The sequence below is a fragment of the Vulpes vulpes genome, chromosome 4 (assembly GCF_048418805.1).
Source record: "Vulpes vulpes isolate BD-2025 chromosome 4, VulVul3, whole genome shotgun sequence".
NCBI lineage: Eukaryota > Metazoa > Chordata > Mammalia > Carnivora > Canidae > Vulpes > Vulpes vulpes.
The window spans coordinates 120,034,007-120,051,025 of NC_132783.1; the positions used below are offsets into that span (position 1 = coordinate 120,034,007).

Below are 17,019 nucleotides of genomic sequence, written 5' to 3' on the forward strand. Positions count from 1 at the left end.
GAAATGTTTTTTAAGGTAAATCCTACCTTCTGCATGTAAGAAATCTGAGTATACATTTTATAAAAGATCACCAAGGGCAGTCCCGGTGGCTTAGCGGTTTAGCGCCGCCTTCCACCCAGGGTGTGATCCTGGAGACCCAGGATTGAGTCCCACTTCGGGCTCCCTGCATGGAGCCTACTTCTCCCTCTGCCTCTTTCTCTCTCTCTCTCCCTCTCTTTCTGTGTCTCTAATAAATAAAAAAATCTTTTAAAAAATAAATAAAAATAAAAGGTCAACTAATTCGTTCAAAAAATAGTGATTGTGTAAGACTGTGTTAGATGCATTCAGAGTGTAAAAATGAATGAGGTACACAAATACACAGAACTCCCAGATGGCTCTTTCAGTCTAACTGGGAAGATGAAATGTATATTCAGATAACTATGCTACAGGGTAAAAAGTGTTCATAAAGAGCAACAAAATAAATAGATTAAGAGTTTCTGACAAGTTCTTTCCAGCTGGAAGACTGTTGGAAGGCTTGGTGAAGTCGGTGATCTGGCCCGTGAAGGGCAGGTGGTGATTTCCCTGTATAGGAGCCTGACATGGCAGGAACTCCAGGCAGGAGATGATACAACCAACGGCATGAGGCTGAAAGTCTCATCTGGTCCAGGAGAGAGCAAGTTGCATTTGTGGAAAGGAATAGAGAGATATGGTAGGAATGGCCAGTTGGAGCCAGGTCACAGAAAACTGTTAATGCTAAGTTGTGTAATTTGGGAATTCCAAATTTTATAGGCATTTGATGTGTTTAAGCAGAGTGGTGATAATAGCTTGAGCTAGTCTCCTGGATCAGTATTAATAAAATCAGAGTACTTCCAGGACAGAGGCAAGGACCAGTTAGAAGGCCATTCTGGTGATCCAGATGGGAAGTGGTTGAGGGTGTGGACCAGAGTGAGAATGTAGAGGAGGCCAAGATATCAGATGGAAGGCAGAGTCCTCAGGTACGGGAGTTAGAACTTGACAGTGAAGGTAATGATGTGCGGTTGTGCTTTGAGTAACCTGGACCCTCGGAATACTTGTGTGTAGGAGGGGAGAAGTGGCGGGGGGGGAATAAGGTGGGAAGAAGGCAATCGATCTATCAGGTTTTGTATAATTTTGGGCATTTTGTTTTGTAAAAGGTGGGGACCACCTGCTTCAGAATTTTCCAGGGATGTGCTATTTGAAGTTCAGATTCCAAGGCTGCACATGTTTAGACCCTAAAGCGTGTGACATTGAGTGAGAATTCCAACATAACCAAGGAGATTAGTACAACTCCTATATAGACCTCTTAATTTTGCAATTACGCTCCCAACTTTGGCTGACCTATCTTTGGATATGAGTTAGAGTAAGTATAAAGATAGTTCAGTGTAACACGTTTATTTCTGCTGGAAAACCACTCCAAATATGCCTGAGTTTTGGATCCCAGGGGTCACTTTTGCATATTAAAGATAACAAGTATGTACAATTCTAAAATCCCTATGGGATCTTAGGCCTTTCCCTCTCAAGAATTATTGAGACCTCAGTGCCTTGGCAAAGCTAAAAATGCTAGGAAAATAATGTGCCATCCTCCTCAAGCAACCACTAGTGGGAGGTAGGTGGATGAGGCCCCAAATTCTTCACCACGGTGCCTGGCTCTCAGTTTTAGCATGACTAGTTCAGGCTACCCACAGTGGTTGCTGTTTGGATAGCTCATTTCGTGGGTTGTCTCTTTCCCTCTCCCACTTCCTCACTCTGCCACTAGCATTTTCTGCCTTCGCCACTTGAATAAACTCTTTACACTGGAGGAATCCAAAATAAGGCAGAAACCATTTGTTAACATAGTTCCGTTACTGACTCTCTTACACCCTTTGGGAGAAGGAAAAACTTATTCTTTCTTGCCCACATTTTTTCATAGATTTCTAATAAATACAGGAATACCTTACTAAGCAAATCTTGTTCAAGCTATGCATTAGCTATATGTCCAGGAGTGTGGAGAGTATTCATTTTTTTGGTTTATGAAATGTAGAGGCTTGGCATACCTGGGTGGCTCAGTAGTTGTGATCCCAGATCCTGGGATCAAGTCCTGCATCCAACTCCCCACGGGGAGGCTGCTTCTTCCTCTGCCTATGCCTCTGTTTCTCTCTCTCTCTCTCTCTCTCTCTCTCTCTGTCTCTCATGAATAAAGAAATTTTTAAAACTTAAAAAAAAAAAAAAGAAATCTAGAGGCTTGGCCTTTTAGCACTGGAAGAAGCTCTGCTATGAGCAGGTAATGACATCTACCCTAAGTACTAATAGGTAATGCCTGGTCAACCCAGTTAGTGTCCCTCAGGGCTCTATAATACTCCTCCACTTACTTCCATCTTCAGCCCAGACACTGCCTGACTTACAAAGCCATTTATATTCTCTCCTCATACTGGTCATTACTTGTCGCTAGCTGAGATTTCTTATCTCATGTTCCTTCTCCTCTTCCACTCTGGGAAACAGCACCCATGTAGTAGAAAAGCATACATGGTCTTTGGCATCAGTTAAAAATTTGGATAGCACATTTGCTATTTATTAGCTGGGAATGGAGAAAAGTGCTTAAACTTTCTAATTTCTTAAACTTTCCCAGTTTCTTCATCCATTAAGTAAGGATAATAACTCCTAAAAAGTTAAGTGAGGTGATGTATATAAACACCTTTACAAGGTTAGGAGTGACGTAATATGTCAGTGAGGTGGGGGTGGATGACGACTAGGTATTAATCGTCTTTTATATTCTATGTGGGTGTTCTCAGTGCATCTCTCTGTGTGCCTGAGGACTTTGGTCTCCTCCAGCTTAACAGTTGATCCTGTTTAGTGATGGCTAAAGATCATAAAGATCTTTTTTGTTTTTCATAAAGATCTCATTTTTCTAAAATTCTTTTATTATCTAGAGTGGTTTTGACTTTGAAAGCAAAATAGGACAATACAGCCTCTCTTAGGAGAACTTGATTTTGAATCTTCACATTTTTATACTTTGTATTGACCATTTAAAGAGGGCTTAATTTAATATATTTTGGCTTTTGGGAAGTGGGGATGTGAGGAGGTCCATAACAAAAGTTTGAGTTTAGGCCTTAATCTTCTTAGTATTTCAGTTTTTAAAAACAGGTTGAGTGAGTCTGATGGAGAGAAGATAAAAAAAAATTAAAGGAACCACCCATCAGAAAGACCAAGACTCCACAGATGGGAGGGGTTAAAAAAAGAATTTAAAATTATTACTTATCTATCTCCTCTCCCATCTTGCTCGTTCAGCATCTTCTCCCCATGCTGGATACCATTCTTCTTAAAGTAATACTCCCGAGGTGGCTTTTATTCCAAGGATATATCCTCCTTCACTAAGATTTGAATAATTAATTTACAATTAAAATTCTCCAAAATTGGCTTTGTTTATGGGTTCTCCAATCTCACTAAGTTTTCCAGAGGGAAAATATTCTTATTCTCCTTCATTTTCTTAAGACTATGGTAAGAAGATGGAAAGAGTAGACAATCTTGAGTCCTCATCCTCACTCTATATACCATGACAGGGTGGCTGACCAAAATGAATATTGTCATCCTAGTTAGCCTGGGTAGCTAGCTACACATAGCCCTTTGGCAAACCATCTTTTTGGGTCAGACTGACCAGAACTACTCCTATACCAGCATGGCTGCATACGTTTCCTGTCAGAGATAGGATTAGATCTGTAACTGTTCTGTTCTAGGGGTTTCTAGCAGTCAGCAATAAGTTAGAGGAATATCTAGAACACACAATCCAGTACAGCAGCCATCAGCCACATGTGGCATCTGAGCTTCAAATTTAAGTAAATTTAGACAAAATTCAGTTCTTCACTTGCACGGGCCACATTTCAAATACTCTATAGACACAGTGGCTAGTGGCTACCATATTGGAAAGCACAGATACAACAATTTATCACAAAAAGTTTAGTTAGATATCACTGGTCTGGAGATCAGATTTTCCATAGGGACAACACTCCACCCCCACCCCCCGCATAGGGACAGCTTTGAACAACTGTTTTTATTGTTGACTCCTGTATTTCCCTGTGTTTTGTTTTTGTTTTTGTTTTTTAGCTCATTGGATTTATCTTTCAAAGAACAACTCTTGTAAGAAATTATTTATGGCCTCTTAAGGGAACTAAGCATTTTTTGGCTGCAAATAACAAAATATTTCTAAAATTGGCTTGAATAATAGGCATTTACTGCACTCCAGAATAAAGGGTCCTTATAATGTAGTTGGTTGGTACTGCTGTTGGGTGGTGTTCTCAAGGACCCAGGCTCTGTCTTCCCATTCTGACATCCTCCATATGTTGGTATGTCTCCTTCAAGATGGCTAGAAGTTTAACACAGTCCAAAGTGTCATCTTCTCACCTAATAAGATTAAAAACAAAACAAAACGAAACTAGGAGAGGCGGCTCTCTTTTGGCATCTCTTTTCATTGAGGGACACATTTTTTCCCCCAGAAGCTCCCAGCAGAACTGTGTTGAGTCGCAGTTTGCCAGAAACAAATCAGCTGTCCATACCATGAGAGAGAGGTTGGAAAACAAATACTTGGCATTTTTAGCCTCTGTAATGGTAGATTGGCTCTGCTGGTAAAGAATGTAAGGACTATCAAGACTGAAGTTTTTGTCTGTTTTGTTTGCTACTATGTCCCCAGCACCTGGGATGGTGCCAGGTGCTCAGTAAACGTCTGTTAGATGAATTAATAATAAGAGAATGTTTCATAGTGTACCATAGAAAAGCTGTCCATAGTTGCTGTAATGTGCCATAAAAAAAGAACCTTGCATAATGAAGACGTGTTATGTTTGCCCTTGTAGTAGCTTGAACCAGGCACTCCGGGTTAACCAGCTCTCAGAATGAACTCTTAGTTTACCAAGAGCTCCTTACAACCCTTGTAAGGCAGTATCAGACCTTGGGTGATTAGACACTGGGTATCACTTTCCACCCAGCCTCTCTATTGTTAAGATGCCGCTTTGTTTTTTAATCAGTGTACAAAATATAGGCCAGGTTTGAGTTGGGTGTTTAACCTTTTTTATATAACAATTTGAGACAAAGCATGCACTATTCAGTCATTAAAATGAGTGGCCCCAGACCACTGTTAGATGTGATGTCCCATATTACATTACTCTCTTTGGACTCGGTTTATGGGTGGGGAATGGATGTGGACATCAAATGGGTGTTCGAATTTTCCCAGTTAGGCTCACTTCTCAAAGCATCTGGCAGTTGGGTTAATGGCTTATCCATTTCTCATTTCAATCTGATGGCTAAACTAAGATCCACTCACCCAGACTGACCAACTTTATACAACCCTTCACCCAACTCCTGGTTTCCTGGGCCCAAATCTGGGTCAAGGCTGCTGCTGACCAAAGCCATTGGGCAAAAGGCTGGGCTTCAACTCCAAGCCCACTTTTTGTGATGAACTGCTAAAACTGGGCAGAAATGCTAAACTGCATATGCTGAAACTGGACAGAAAACCAAGTGATAGGCGACTAAAGTAAAGGGTCTTTGCACCATTAATAATGTATTATTCAAAAAAAATAAAGTATTATTCACATATTATGTTGTAGAAGGGACATTTTAAGAAATTATGGCATTTCTTTTTCTTATTGGACTCACCATCATTTGTCTATTTTCAGGTGTCTAATGTGTTCCTAAATGTGGCAGATGGAAATAGTTTCTTGTTAAAGGAGATGAGTCTCATGAGTTGGATTTTGCATATGTCCCATGTATTTCGAATGGAAAAATTCCATTGAAACATGCAATCAGTATTCTTCTCTTTATACTTGATTCTCTGCACACCCTCTTATTGTTATGGCTGTATTTATTCCCTCTAATATATGTACAGGTTTTGTTGTAGTTACTATTACTTAAAAGAATTTGAGGATTTGATCTAAGAGGAATAATGGATTTTAAAATATTTTTTCTAGGTTCTTGCTCAGTGACTTGTATAGAATAATACTTTATAATACTATTCATTGAATTAGTTGGCTGGAAATGTTCTTGGACATGTTCCTACTCTGAGCATTAATACATATAGGTACTTAAGTACCTTTTATTCTAACAGGTTGCTTTTTCCCCCTTGGTTTATGTAGCAATAGAGTTCTTTATTTAGTTTTATCACCTTCTCAGTCCATGATGCTTTTATTTCAATCACATTAGACCTAAATATAAGTCTTAAGTATGTAACCTTGGCCACATCATGTAATTGTTTCGTGTCTTAGTTTTATTATTGATAAAATCAGAGCCATAAGAGTATCTGCTTCTTAAGATTGTCAAGGGTAAATGAGTCAATACATGTAAAACACCTTAGCACAATCAACATTTATTTTGGAACTATACTTGGTCAATTGCAACTGTTGGTTGACTATGGATACAAAAGTTGGGCAAAATCACAAAACCATTTTGTGAGCATTAATGAGCTCTATAGAATGTCCAGTAAAACATGTCACATATATTAGATGAAAATCATGTGCCACATATCCTTTAGTAAAATTTATAATAGATTTATGTACAGATATGTATACACACAGTATTTTTGTTTTAAACATTTGCCATCAGGTAACATTGCTGCTACTTTTGCTCCTCAAGCTTATGGATGGTTCTCTAGCATATGGATAATGTCTGGATGTAGCTTGTAGCAGATGCTGTTGGTACCCTACCCAGATCTCCTTTACTGGGCCAGTGCATCCATCTCCCAGCTGCTGCGAGTATTGGCTGCTAATGACTCACACCTGTACCCTTCTCCAGAGGCCTGCCCTTGGCTGACCGTAATTGCCTCAACCAAATATGTCTGGGAGGGTATGAGATCACACCCCTACCCCCTCCTGTTCCCTAGGGGTGGCTCATAGCCAATGACTGTACTGGGGTATAGCAGCCCAGCCCCCTTGCCTTTGGACTGGACAACTTCTGTGGTTCAGGCCATGCTCTAGAGCTCCTCGTTGGATCAAGCTGAGGCTAGATTTCCAAAACCATATCTTTGTCTAGCTCCTTCCCAATTCCAGCTTGCTTTTTTCACTGCTGGATTGTCCTAATAGCACCATCTGTCATTAGGTGTTTGAGAAGTGCCGCCTCAGACTCTGCCTAGGAAGCCTGGCCTAAGGTGTTATTAATTTCAATTCCTCTGTTGTTCTCTTAGTTCAACCATCACTTATACAACTAACTACTTATGTTAAATAATCTCTGGCTTAATTATTTTTTCTTTTGTTTTGCTCTGCTTTCTTGGTTGGATATTACCTGATCTGTATCACCCCTATTCACATCCCATGTCTTTACATATTGAAGGTTACTCAACATTAAATGTCCTTGATCTTCTTTTATAGCTGGTTATTTCAGTAAGTATTATGGGGAATACCTTGGATTTTAAAATTTGAAAATTAGTTTTAAATTGTGAATCAGTTACACTTCCCTGTAGGGTGATTGTAAGAATTATATGAGCTATTCTTTTGAAAACACCTAGCATGTGCCTGGAATATAGAAAGTGGCTTAATAAATGGTAGCTGTTTGGTAACTGATAATTTTTAGGAGAATTGCCCAGTCTGGTTGAGATGCCTCATCTCTTGCTCTCTTACTGCCTACTAAGTACCTCTATCACAGTGCTTTATGACTTTTTTTTCCTATTTCTCCTAGAAAAAATGTGAGCTTTTGAGTGTCATCCAGTAGTGTGTTGGTCCTCAGGGGAAGAAAAGACCTGATGATTGCTTTTGTTGATTTCGATGGTGAAAATATTCCTATCCTGTCCAGTTTCGAGCTCCCAGTATGGTGAATGCGGAGTTTGGAAGAGATGCACACATTTGGCTGTTTCCACTGCATGCCAAGTCCAGTCTCTAATCTTTGTAAGCCCAGGATTTACCACAGTATTTTCAACATAGGAGCTAAATATTCAATGGATGGCTCACATGTAGTTACTACTGGTTAATACTTGATCATATGCACTAAACTGATGAAATACCTTTATCTAATTTTTGTCGTAGAATGAAGAATCCTACCCCCCATCTCCATCACCCCCCATACTCACACTGCCCATGCTATTCATGAAGCAAATGAAAGTAAAGGAAGCACTCTCATCATGATGTAGTGGAGAATGCCCATGCCCTCTCTAGACAGGTTGTCTACTCAGATGCAAATCTCAATTCTGTGATTGACTAGACACTTGAATGGGGATTACTCACTTCACCTCTCTTGGCCTCAATTTCCTTAGACTGTTGGACTGGATGGACAGTCTCTCCAAGTCTTTCTAGTCTCAAATCTATAAAGCCTAATTAGTGTATAATTTCACTTCCTCCTTCCCTCATTTCTCTCATTCCTATAGTGAGCTTCAAGTTATATGTTTTGCTGGATATTGGGAATACAAAGAAGAATAAGGCGTGGCCCTGCTTGATGAGAATCTCAATGTCTTATTTTGTGAATACCTGTCATACAAAGACCATGAGTATGCACATTGCCAAATGTGTTTATGCAAATGTATCAAGATTTTAATTCATCACAAATTTTAGGGATCCCTGGGTGGCGCAGCGGTTTAGTGCCTGCCTTTGGCCCAGGGCGCGATTCTGGAGACCCAGGATCGAATACCACGTCGGGCTCCCGGTGCATGGAGCCTGCTTCTCCCTCTGCCTATGTCTCTGCCTCTCTCTCTCTCTCTCTCTCTCTGTGACTGTCATAAATAAATAAATGAAAATTTTAAAAAAAAACAACAAAAAAACAAATTTTAGCACTTTGATCCATAAAAGTTTTATGCTAGTAGTTTTCACTTTCTAGATGAAATTAAACAAGACTGCCCTGACCTGCAAGTAGTTCTTTTAGGAAATATCAAGATAGTGTTCCATTATCTGGAAAAAAACTGTGAACAGCTAGGTGACACTGTTCTCTGAGTTAGGCTCAAACTCACTTTATAAAGAGTATAATTTATTTAGGGGCTAGCAAGCAAAATCTAAAACACTTTAAAGTTTCAATCTAAAAAGTATTTATCCTACTTTTTATCACACATTTTTATAAAGATTTTATTTATTTATTAATGAGAGAGAAAGAGAGAAAGTATGTGGCAAAGACATAGGCAGAAGGAGAAGCAGGCTCCATGCAGGGAGTCCAATGCAGGACTCAATCCCCTGTCTCCAGGATCAGGCCCAGAGCTAAACCGCTGAGCCACCCGGGCTGCCCTATCACATATTTTAATACGAAAGGTGTGAGGAATGACTCCTAAACTTTGGGCTTCTTCTCCAAGTCCACATCCACCTGTTCATGCCTTTGTTCTCATCAACCATGTTTTCTGCACTGAGTTTTTAAACGCTACATTGGTTTCCAGTAGGAATTACTGTTGGGTGTTCCCAAAAGTACTGTTCAGTGTTTTCAGTTTCTGAAAGCTATTTTTAAAAAAAGAAAATTTGTTTTGTTTTTGACAGGGGCTGATAATATCCGGAAATATTGGAGTCGCTACTACCAAGGATCTCAAGGGGTAATATTTGTATTAGACAGTGCCTCTTCAGAAGATGATTTAGAAACTGCTAGAAATGAACTGCACTCAGCTCTTCAGCACCCACAGTTATGCACTTTACCCTTTTTAATATTGGCCAATCATCAAGACAAGCCAGCTGCTCGATCAGTCCAAGAGGTATGTCTCATTAACATGACAACTCTTTGTCTTGTTTTTGCACTTACGCTGCCACATTGGAATCTGAAAACTTGCCTATGATTAGGGAGATGCTGGTTGTGTTGTTTTCCCACATAAAACCTTAAAGTAGAAAGACTATATCGATATATAGAAATTATTGATTGTATATCTTTCTCCACCTGGAAAGCACAGATTTTTTAAAAACTGTTTAGTAAAAGTTAAAGATTTATCTGAATATTTTTCTCATCTATTTTCTCATTTGAAGGCCTGAACATATTGAACATTTTTTACCCTGCCAGCTTACTTAGTTCATTCTTTTCTCCAGCTTTTCAAGGAATGCATCGTGCGTATTACCATGCATCACTTGCCCTCAAATGTCATGTTCTTGTCCCTCTGAAATGCTCACTGTTGACTAGAAGCAATGAGTCCTATTCTGTAATCAGCCAGGCTGAAAATTGATGTCTTATCTTGCAAGTTCCATGGTACCAAATACACTTTAATATGGACTCATTTTTTATCTTCCTCATTTAATTTCACTTCTTAGCTTGTATCTCACCTATAAAAGCATGAGTCTAGTTCTGGACCAAAAAAAAAAAAAAAAAAAAAAGAATCAGTTTCTCACCCAGCAGAGCTTCTGATTCATGGATACTGAAGGAATAAGATAGATGAATAATTGTTAAAGCTTGGATTGTAGTGAATTTTAACCTTAAGTACCATGGAATCAAAACTTTTCATGTATTCCTTTACACCTGTAACTTTCAGAATAGGTTTCTTACCTGTCCTTCAGAAAATTGGGTGCTTCCTTTAGTGACTTTGGAATAAGATCATTAATAGGAACAATGCTGCCCTTTAGTCTGAAAAATTAGATGAGGAGTAAGGACATGAGATGTTCTAACTTCCAGACTTCTCTCACACTTAACACGGGATCCATGCAAGGAGCTTTGTTCCTTTGCTTGTGTTCTCATCGGCAAGCTGGCAATAATACAGTTGTTTTTGGTTTTTTTTTTTTAAAGCGAGTGGGATGATTTTGGATAGTTCACTTTGAAGTTTAAAGTACTAAGCAGTAGAAGACGTACTACATAGAGAATTTTCATTTAAGTTTTAGGGAAATAGTAAAGGCAAGGGTTTCTTATTAAATAGAACTCATATCTATCCTCTGTTGCTTCATGCAGCGTTAAGTAGGCATCAAGCACCTTTTTTCTTCCTAGGTTTTGTGAAATATAGATAATATTAAGTAATTAAGATAAAAATAAAGCAATGCAAATCTATTCAGAATCGTTAATGTGAGCATCTTTGGCATTGTGGTTGTGGTGCCTTCCTGATCTGTTCTTCAGGCTCTTGGTAAATCTTATAACTGCTCAGCACCAGTTTTTCTGTCTGTAAAATGGATATAATAGTATCTAATGATGGGTAGTTATGAGTGTTATATTCGTTTATAATTATATGGTACTTGCTGAAGGTGCATTGTTCTGAGATTCATTGTGGGAAATACAGGTATGTATTAAGAATACAAATAGACTATAACATTTTGTACATAAATAATGTGTTACATCCATAATAAAATATACGAAATACATAGACAAATGACCTTATAACTTCAAATCCCTTTACTCAAGTTATGTACAATAGCTGATTTTTTCCCCCTTCAACTTTAAGAAACTTTTTTTCCTTAGACACCATAAAATAGAAACTAATGTTTTTTAGAAACCCAATTCATAGCTCGGGGTGATCCTCCTTAAAATCGAAGACTGTCAAAAAAAAAAAAAATTGAAGACTGTCACATCAAAGAAAGGAAGCTTTTAATAGTTAATTACTCTGGAATATGCTTTGTGTGTTGGCTAGGTATCTTTTGTAGGAAATGGGCAAGTATTTTTTTATCATTCATCTTTAGTGAGACAGAGGCTATAAATGTAGAATAAACAGAATGATATGAGAATTATTCAAGACGTGTAAATACTAGAACATGTATGACTTTGATTTTCTATTTATATCAATTTTATTTTTTTTATTTATATCAATTTTAAATGAAATTCGCTCAATTTTTGTGTGTAATGGAATTTGCACCATTTTGAGGACTGTTTAAGGCATTTTCCATGTGGTTATATAAACCCATACTACATACTATACTGGTGCATGTTAACATTTTACACTTTAATTGAAGACATGGGCAAATTCTATTAGAGGTATTGAAGTTTGTTGAAACATAATGAAGTGATCATACTTTGGATGTGGCAGAAAAAGAAATGGAAGCTTCCTATTTTACTCATTGCTTGAATGACAAAGAAGTTTCTTAGTATAGTAGTGTTATAATGCCTTCTTGAAATAGCCCCAGGAATGTTTTATGGATTAAGTCAATACCTTATTAATAAGTTAACATAAAAGTGGAATTGTAAAAACTGAATCTTAAACTTTTAATGAATGGTAATCTCAAAATGATTGGGAGGAGGCATGGGTAGAAGAGGAGTAGAAGATTAAAAAGTGAGCAAACTTACATGTTATTTGAAATATGTTTAGAAGTGGTCATCTGTTTACTACTCCTCTTTTCCTTATTATAAAGGTATTATTTGCCCTGAGCTCTGTTGCTTATAAACATTTTTATTCATTTATACCTGCTAATTTGTGTGCACTTTGTGTAATTTCCAAATGTGCAGTTTCCAATTGCAAAATACCTGAGTCTGAGGCAAAATTTTGTTCTTTCAGAATCAAGGAAAATGTATTCAGTTTACCAAAAGCACTGAACAAGCCTTTGATGCAGTTACGAAAAGACGAGGAGTCATAAAGGCTCATTGATTCCTACCCTCCTCCCACTGAAATTATTACATTTTGTGCTTAATGCATTATGCAAGAAATTTGCAATTATTTATCCTGTCACTCCAGTAAAACTTTTAAGTTATCATTTAATGAGGGTAACGGAATATTGTTGAGTTTAGAAGCTGGTGAGATCTAGAGGAGAAAGCTGAATTATCACTGGGATTGCAACAGAGGTTGAAAAATCTCATGAGGTTATATATTTAGTTTCCCTCCTCTGCTATGTCATTGCCATGCTCCTGTAGAGTATGAGTTTAAGAAAGGAAGACAATGGTTAAAATTACTTTGTAACCCACAGACAAAGGGCAACATGCCCAATTATTTTGTTACCCTTTTAGAATGCAAGTGGAGTCTTGTACATTGCATAGTTGGCCTTCTATAATAAACCTGGTAATGACTTGTGTGTAACTTAACAGAATTTTAAGATTTTACATTTTGAGAATCTGATATTAGCAACGTGTTTCTTAACAAATAATCTTTTTTTAAAAATAGCAAAACACTGGGAGAAAGAACACCCTTTATGTACTGTCTGAAAGCCAAGCAGTTCTTGCAACAGATGTTTGTTGTATTCACTTTGGGGTGGTGTAGTTACCACAGTTTTCCAGAATTTACTCATATCAACTATGTTTCTCTATAGAAAGTATAATACAAAAATTTATAATTAAGTCAAAAGACCCACTAGATTCTTTAGGGAAAATTCTAGTCCAATTTAAATAATAGAGCTCTAAAACAAGAATCATCTTAAGGGTAAATAGGTTGGCTTTTTATTTGTATTGAATTGTAATTGTATCTAATTTGTTTTACAACTCCCACAGGAGAGCATACTTCAGTTCTGAAGTTATTTAATAGATCAGGAGGATTTTATGAGAAGTTAAGTTGATATAGTAGCCAATAAATGTAATCCTATTTTCCCTCTACATAGTTGCCGATTGGGACTCTTTTGCTTCCTAGCTTTTTAAAATCTCAGTTTTGTTTTATTGGGCATTACCCTGTCTTATAAAATGACACATTTTGTCAACATGAAAGAAACAATTTAACCTTTGAGCAATCTAATCTGATATGATATTTGTCCATATCCTTAATTCAAAAGTGTTTAACTTTTTTTTTAGAAAAGTTACTTTTTTAGTACATCAAAAATACTGAGTCAACTCTGCAAATATTTTGAATTCTATGGAATATTTTGAATATTAAGAAATGTGAGAACTGTGAAGCAAAGATTTTTGAAGTAAAATTATTAGGCCAGATGACTCTGTTGGTTCCATGGCTCGTTAATTATGACACAGGAAGATCCAGCTTTTAGATTAGGATGTCAGCATTAAGGTTAAAATTTGTCATCAAGCATTTCTCAATTTTCTTATAATTGTCATGAAGTTTGTTACTGTGATGTCCATGGAAAGTGGTGTTCTGTTTGAAAAGAACAAAATATAAATGTGAGAAAAGTATTTGCAAGTATTTCTATAATGATATAAACATTACTTTTTAGCCCGTGTTTTGATTATAGATACATATTTTTTGAAAAATACCTTTCAGTATTCTGTATAAAGTATTCAGAATACTTTATCTCATTCTCACTTTTTAGTCCGTGGACATCTTTTGGAAGAGAGTGATACTATGTGTTTCATGTTATTTGACCACTGCATTTACTTATAATTCTTGTTTATAGATAATTGTTTCTGTAATATACTTTTTCTTCTCCGTACAAAAGGTCAGAGAGTTTTGAAGGATTGAAATGTTTGGACACTATCTGTAAATAGTAAGCCTCTAATTTAAAATTTTCATTCTATATTCATACTGCTTCACAGTGGAATGGTGTTTTTTATTTTGTTTTGTTTTGGTATCTCCATGAAGTAGCGAATATCATCTATGATTTTACATGACAAATCTTTTATTAGAAAATACAAAACAGTGTTTAAATCATGTAGCATACTTAGTTTATTATTATTCTCTGTATATGGAGAGAAAGTGTGCATGTGTTTGTACAATAATGATTGTAAAGTGTCATATACTTTAAATCTTAGGAGTCTTCCAAGTATCTTGACCTGTGTCTTGGCAGCATTTTAGAATACTGATTTGATTTCACATAGAGCAGTGTACATACCTATTGTGTGAGCAGTCTGAAAATTCCCTTATGGGACGTATACTTATTCTAAAATGATATGAGATACAAATTATTTTTTGTCCATTCCTTACAGATGTACTTTACTCTGTTAAAATTTAATCTTGGGGAAACAATGAGAGGATCTGGAAGTCTGTTTTCCACGGAATGACTCCGTGATCTCCTGAAAATATTTACTAACATGGAAGAGAAGCTGAAAATAACCATCATTTCAATAGTTAGATATATTTGTAATAATGATGCTTCTGTATTTGAAAGAGGCAGCTTTTAGCTGAATACCAAAACAGAATATTTTATTGTACATTCATGTACTTTTAAAATATGTACTCCTTGAAAAAAATAATTTGTATATTTTATTTCATCGATTCTAAATCTAGCCACTTTGATCTTCCCATTCAAGGGAACTTGTATACCTGTATTTCTCACACCCACCAAGCAATAATCATGAGAATGTGCCCTGCCTCCTGAAAACTAATAAAATTCCCATTAATGAGTGCTGCATCAAAAAGGCCCATCCTATGGAGAAAATTATTTAGATGGGATAACAAAGTATAATACATTTGAAAAATAAAACAATTCATTATGTTCTCTTTAAAAAAACAAACAACCTATTCCTTTCCACTGTCTTCCTTTGGTAAATCTATCTGTTTTACATAAAGCTGGCAAATTTGGAACTTCTTCCACTTCTTGTTCTTATTTACTCATATCCAGCGTTTCACTGCATCATTCTCCTACTTCTGCAGTACTTTTCAGTTTCCTGGTTGTTTACCTCCCCAGAGCTCCCCCTTCCCTCTATTCCTCAGCACAGACCATTAAGAACAGATTTCCTATCTTTCATGATACTCAGATTAAAAACCAGTGCTATCTTCTATTCCTTGTAGATGCAAGTGAAACACCACTGATCTCATATGTTCATGTGCTTGATAATTGAATTCTCTTCTCTTTTCTCACTCATGTTCAGCCACTGCTCACTATTTCTATTGCCCCGGGAAAACCACCTAAACATTCTAGGTCACATCGAGAAGTTTCCCTGTACATTGAAGGCTGAGCCGGCTGTCCTCCTCCTGACTGCGCACAGCATCCTGGGCATATCCAAATCATAATACAAGAATTAATTGCCTGTAACTTTTCTGCCTATCCCTCAAGATTGCAAGCTCATTGAAGGACAGAAATAATTCTGGCTTGTTTATGTCTCTGTGCTTGATTATATGTGGTTGGAATAAGTACTACTTCTGAGTCTTACCATACGTGTGGTGCTTCCCTCCTGGCTTTAATGCCATCAACTTCATCCAGATTCCTTAACTCGACCCAGCCTGACTGACTCGTTTCCTTCACACCAAACCTGACCTTTGAATATTACTCATAAATCGCATCTTCGTGAAATCTCATCACTCTGACCAGGTTAATAATTCCACAGAGCTTTAATCCTCTAGCTACCGGATTTACACCACTTTTCATGTATTTTTATATACTTTTCATGTACTTTTATGTACTTGAATTTGTGTTTGTCCACTTGAGGACCTTGCTTATAGCAGGTAACTGTTTCCTTCCTAAAATCCCTCCTAGAAAGTGGCAGGACATCTTGAGAGAATAATGTTCCTTTAATATGTTTTTGATGGCCTGTATTTTAAGTATATAGAGGTTATTTCAGTTGCTAGCATAACAAACTCTTTTACTTTTTGTATTTCTCACATGGAGACCTGTATACGTTGATTTCAACATAATTGAAATCGTTTTAAAGCAGTAAATTCAATTTAAACTCTCATTCAGCAAAGGCAACAAATGATTCTGAGGAGAAAGTTTACAGAACGATTTCCTTGTCCCCAGTTCCACTTATTTATGTCCTTATTTATTTCATTTGCAGAAGAAAACTGCATTTACTACACATTCCATAGCATACAGAGTTAATAAAACATTTGTCAAATTAAATGAATTTGAAAATAGACACATGGTTAATGTCAGTAAAGTAAGGTGCTTTGAAGATAAAAAGCACAATAAGCGTTAGTTATTATCATTATGATAATTATTTTCATTATTATTATTACATAGTGTCTGCTTAAAAATACCTTTGGTTACTCCAGGATGGCTGAGGCTAATGAGAGGGGTTACCCTGCTGGGTTTTATCCAGGACTAAGGAGTTGAGACATAATGCACTGAGGTTTTGTTTTTTTCTTAATAAATCTAGAGACATTTCTCCTTTTTCCCAAAAAATAAAATAAAATCCTGTAATGCAGAAGCATTTGAACCTGTTTTGAATAGTTGGAATGTTTTCTAAGGTGATCTCTAAAAAAGGTATTTGAGGAATAACTATATAGGTCCCCTGAAAGGCTCTAAAAACATATGCATTGATTTCTAAATAGAACCCTTTATTTCTTAGTTAACTAATTACAGAAGTCATATAGAGCTCAAATTTATAAACTAAAAGAAAAGAGGGCATAATTATGGGGATGAAAATGTAAAGCTTAATTATCACAAAAATGAAAAATTATAT

General features: G+C 36.8%; 1 protein-coding gene across 3 annotated transcripts in view; it reads left to right on the forward strand.

The window, feature by feature from the left end:
* ARL15 (ARF like GTPase 15) overlaps window positions 1-17,019 on the forward strand; it is a 399,917-nt gene that overhangs the window by 189,451 nt on the left and 193,447 nt on the right. For all 3 annotated transcript variants that reach the window (XM_026017011.2, XM_026017009.2, XM_072756933.1), the window contains one exon: window positions 9,396-9,604. In XM_026017011.2, the coding sequence (XP_025872796.2) occupies window positions 9,396-9,604 (209 nt within the window). The remainder of the gene's footprint in view (window positions 1-9,395; window positions 9,605-17,019) is intronic.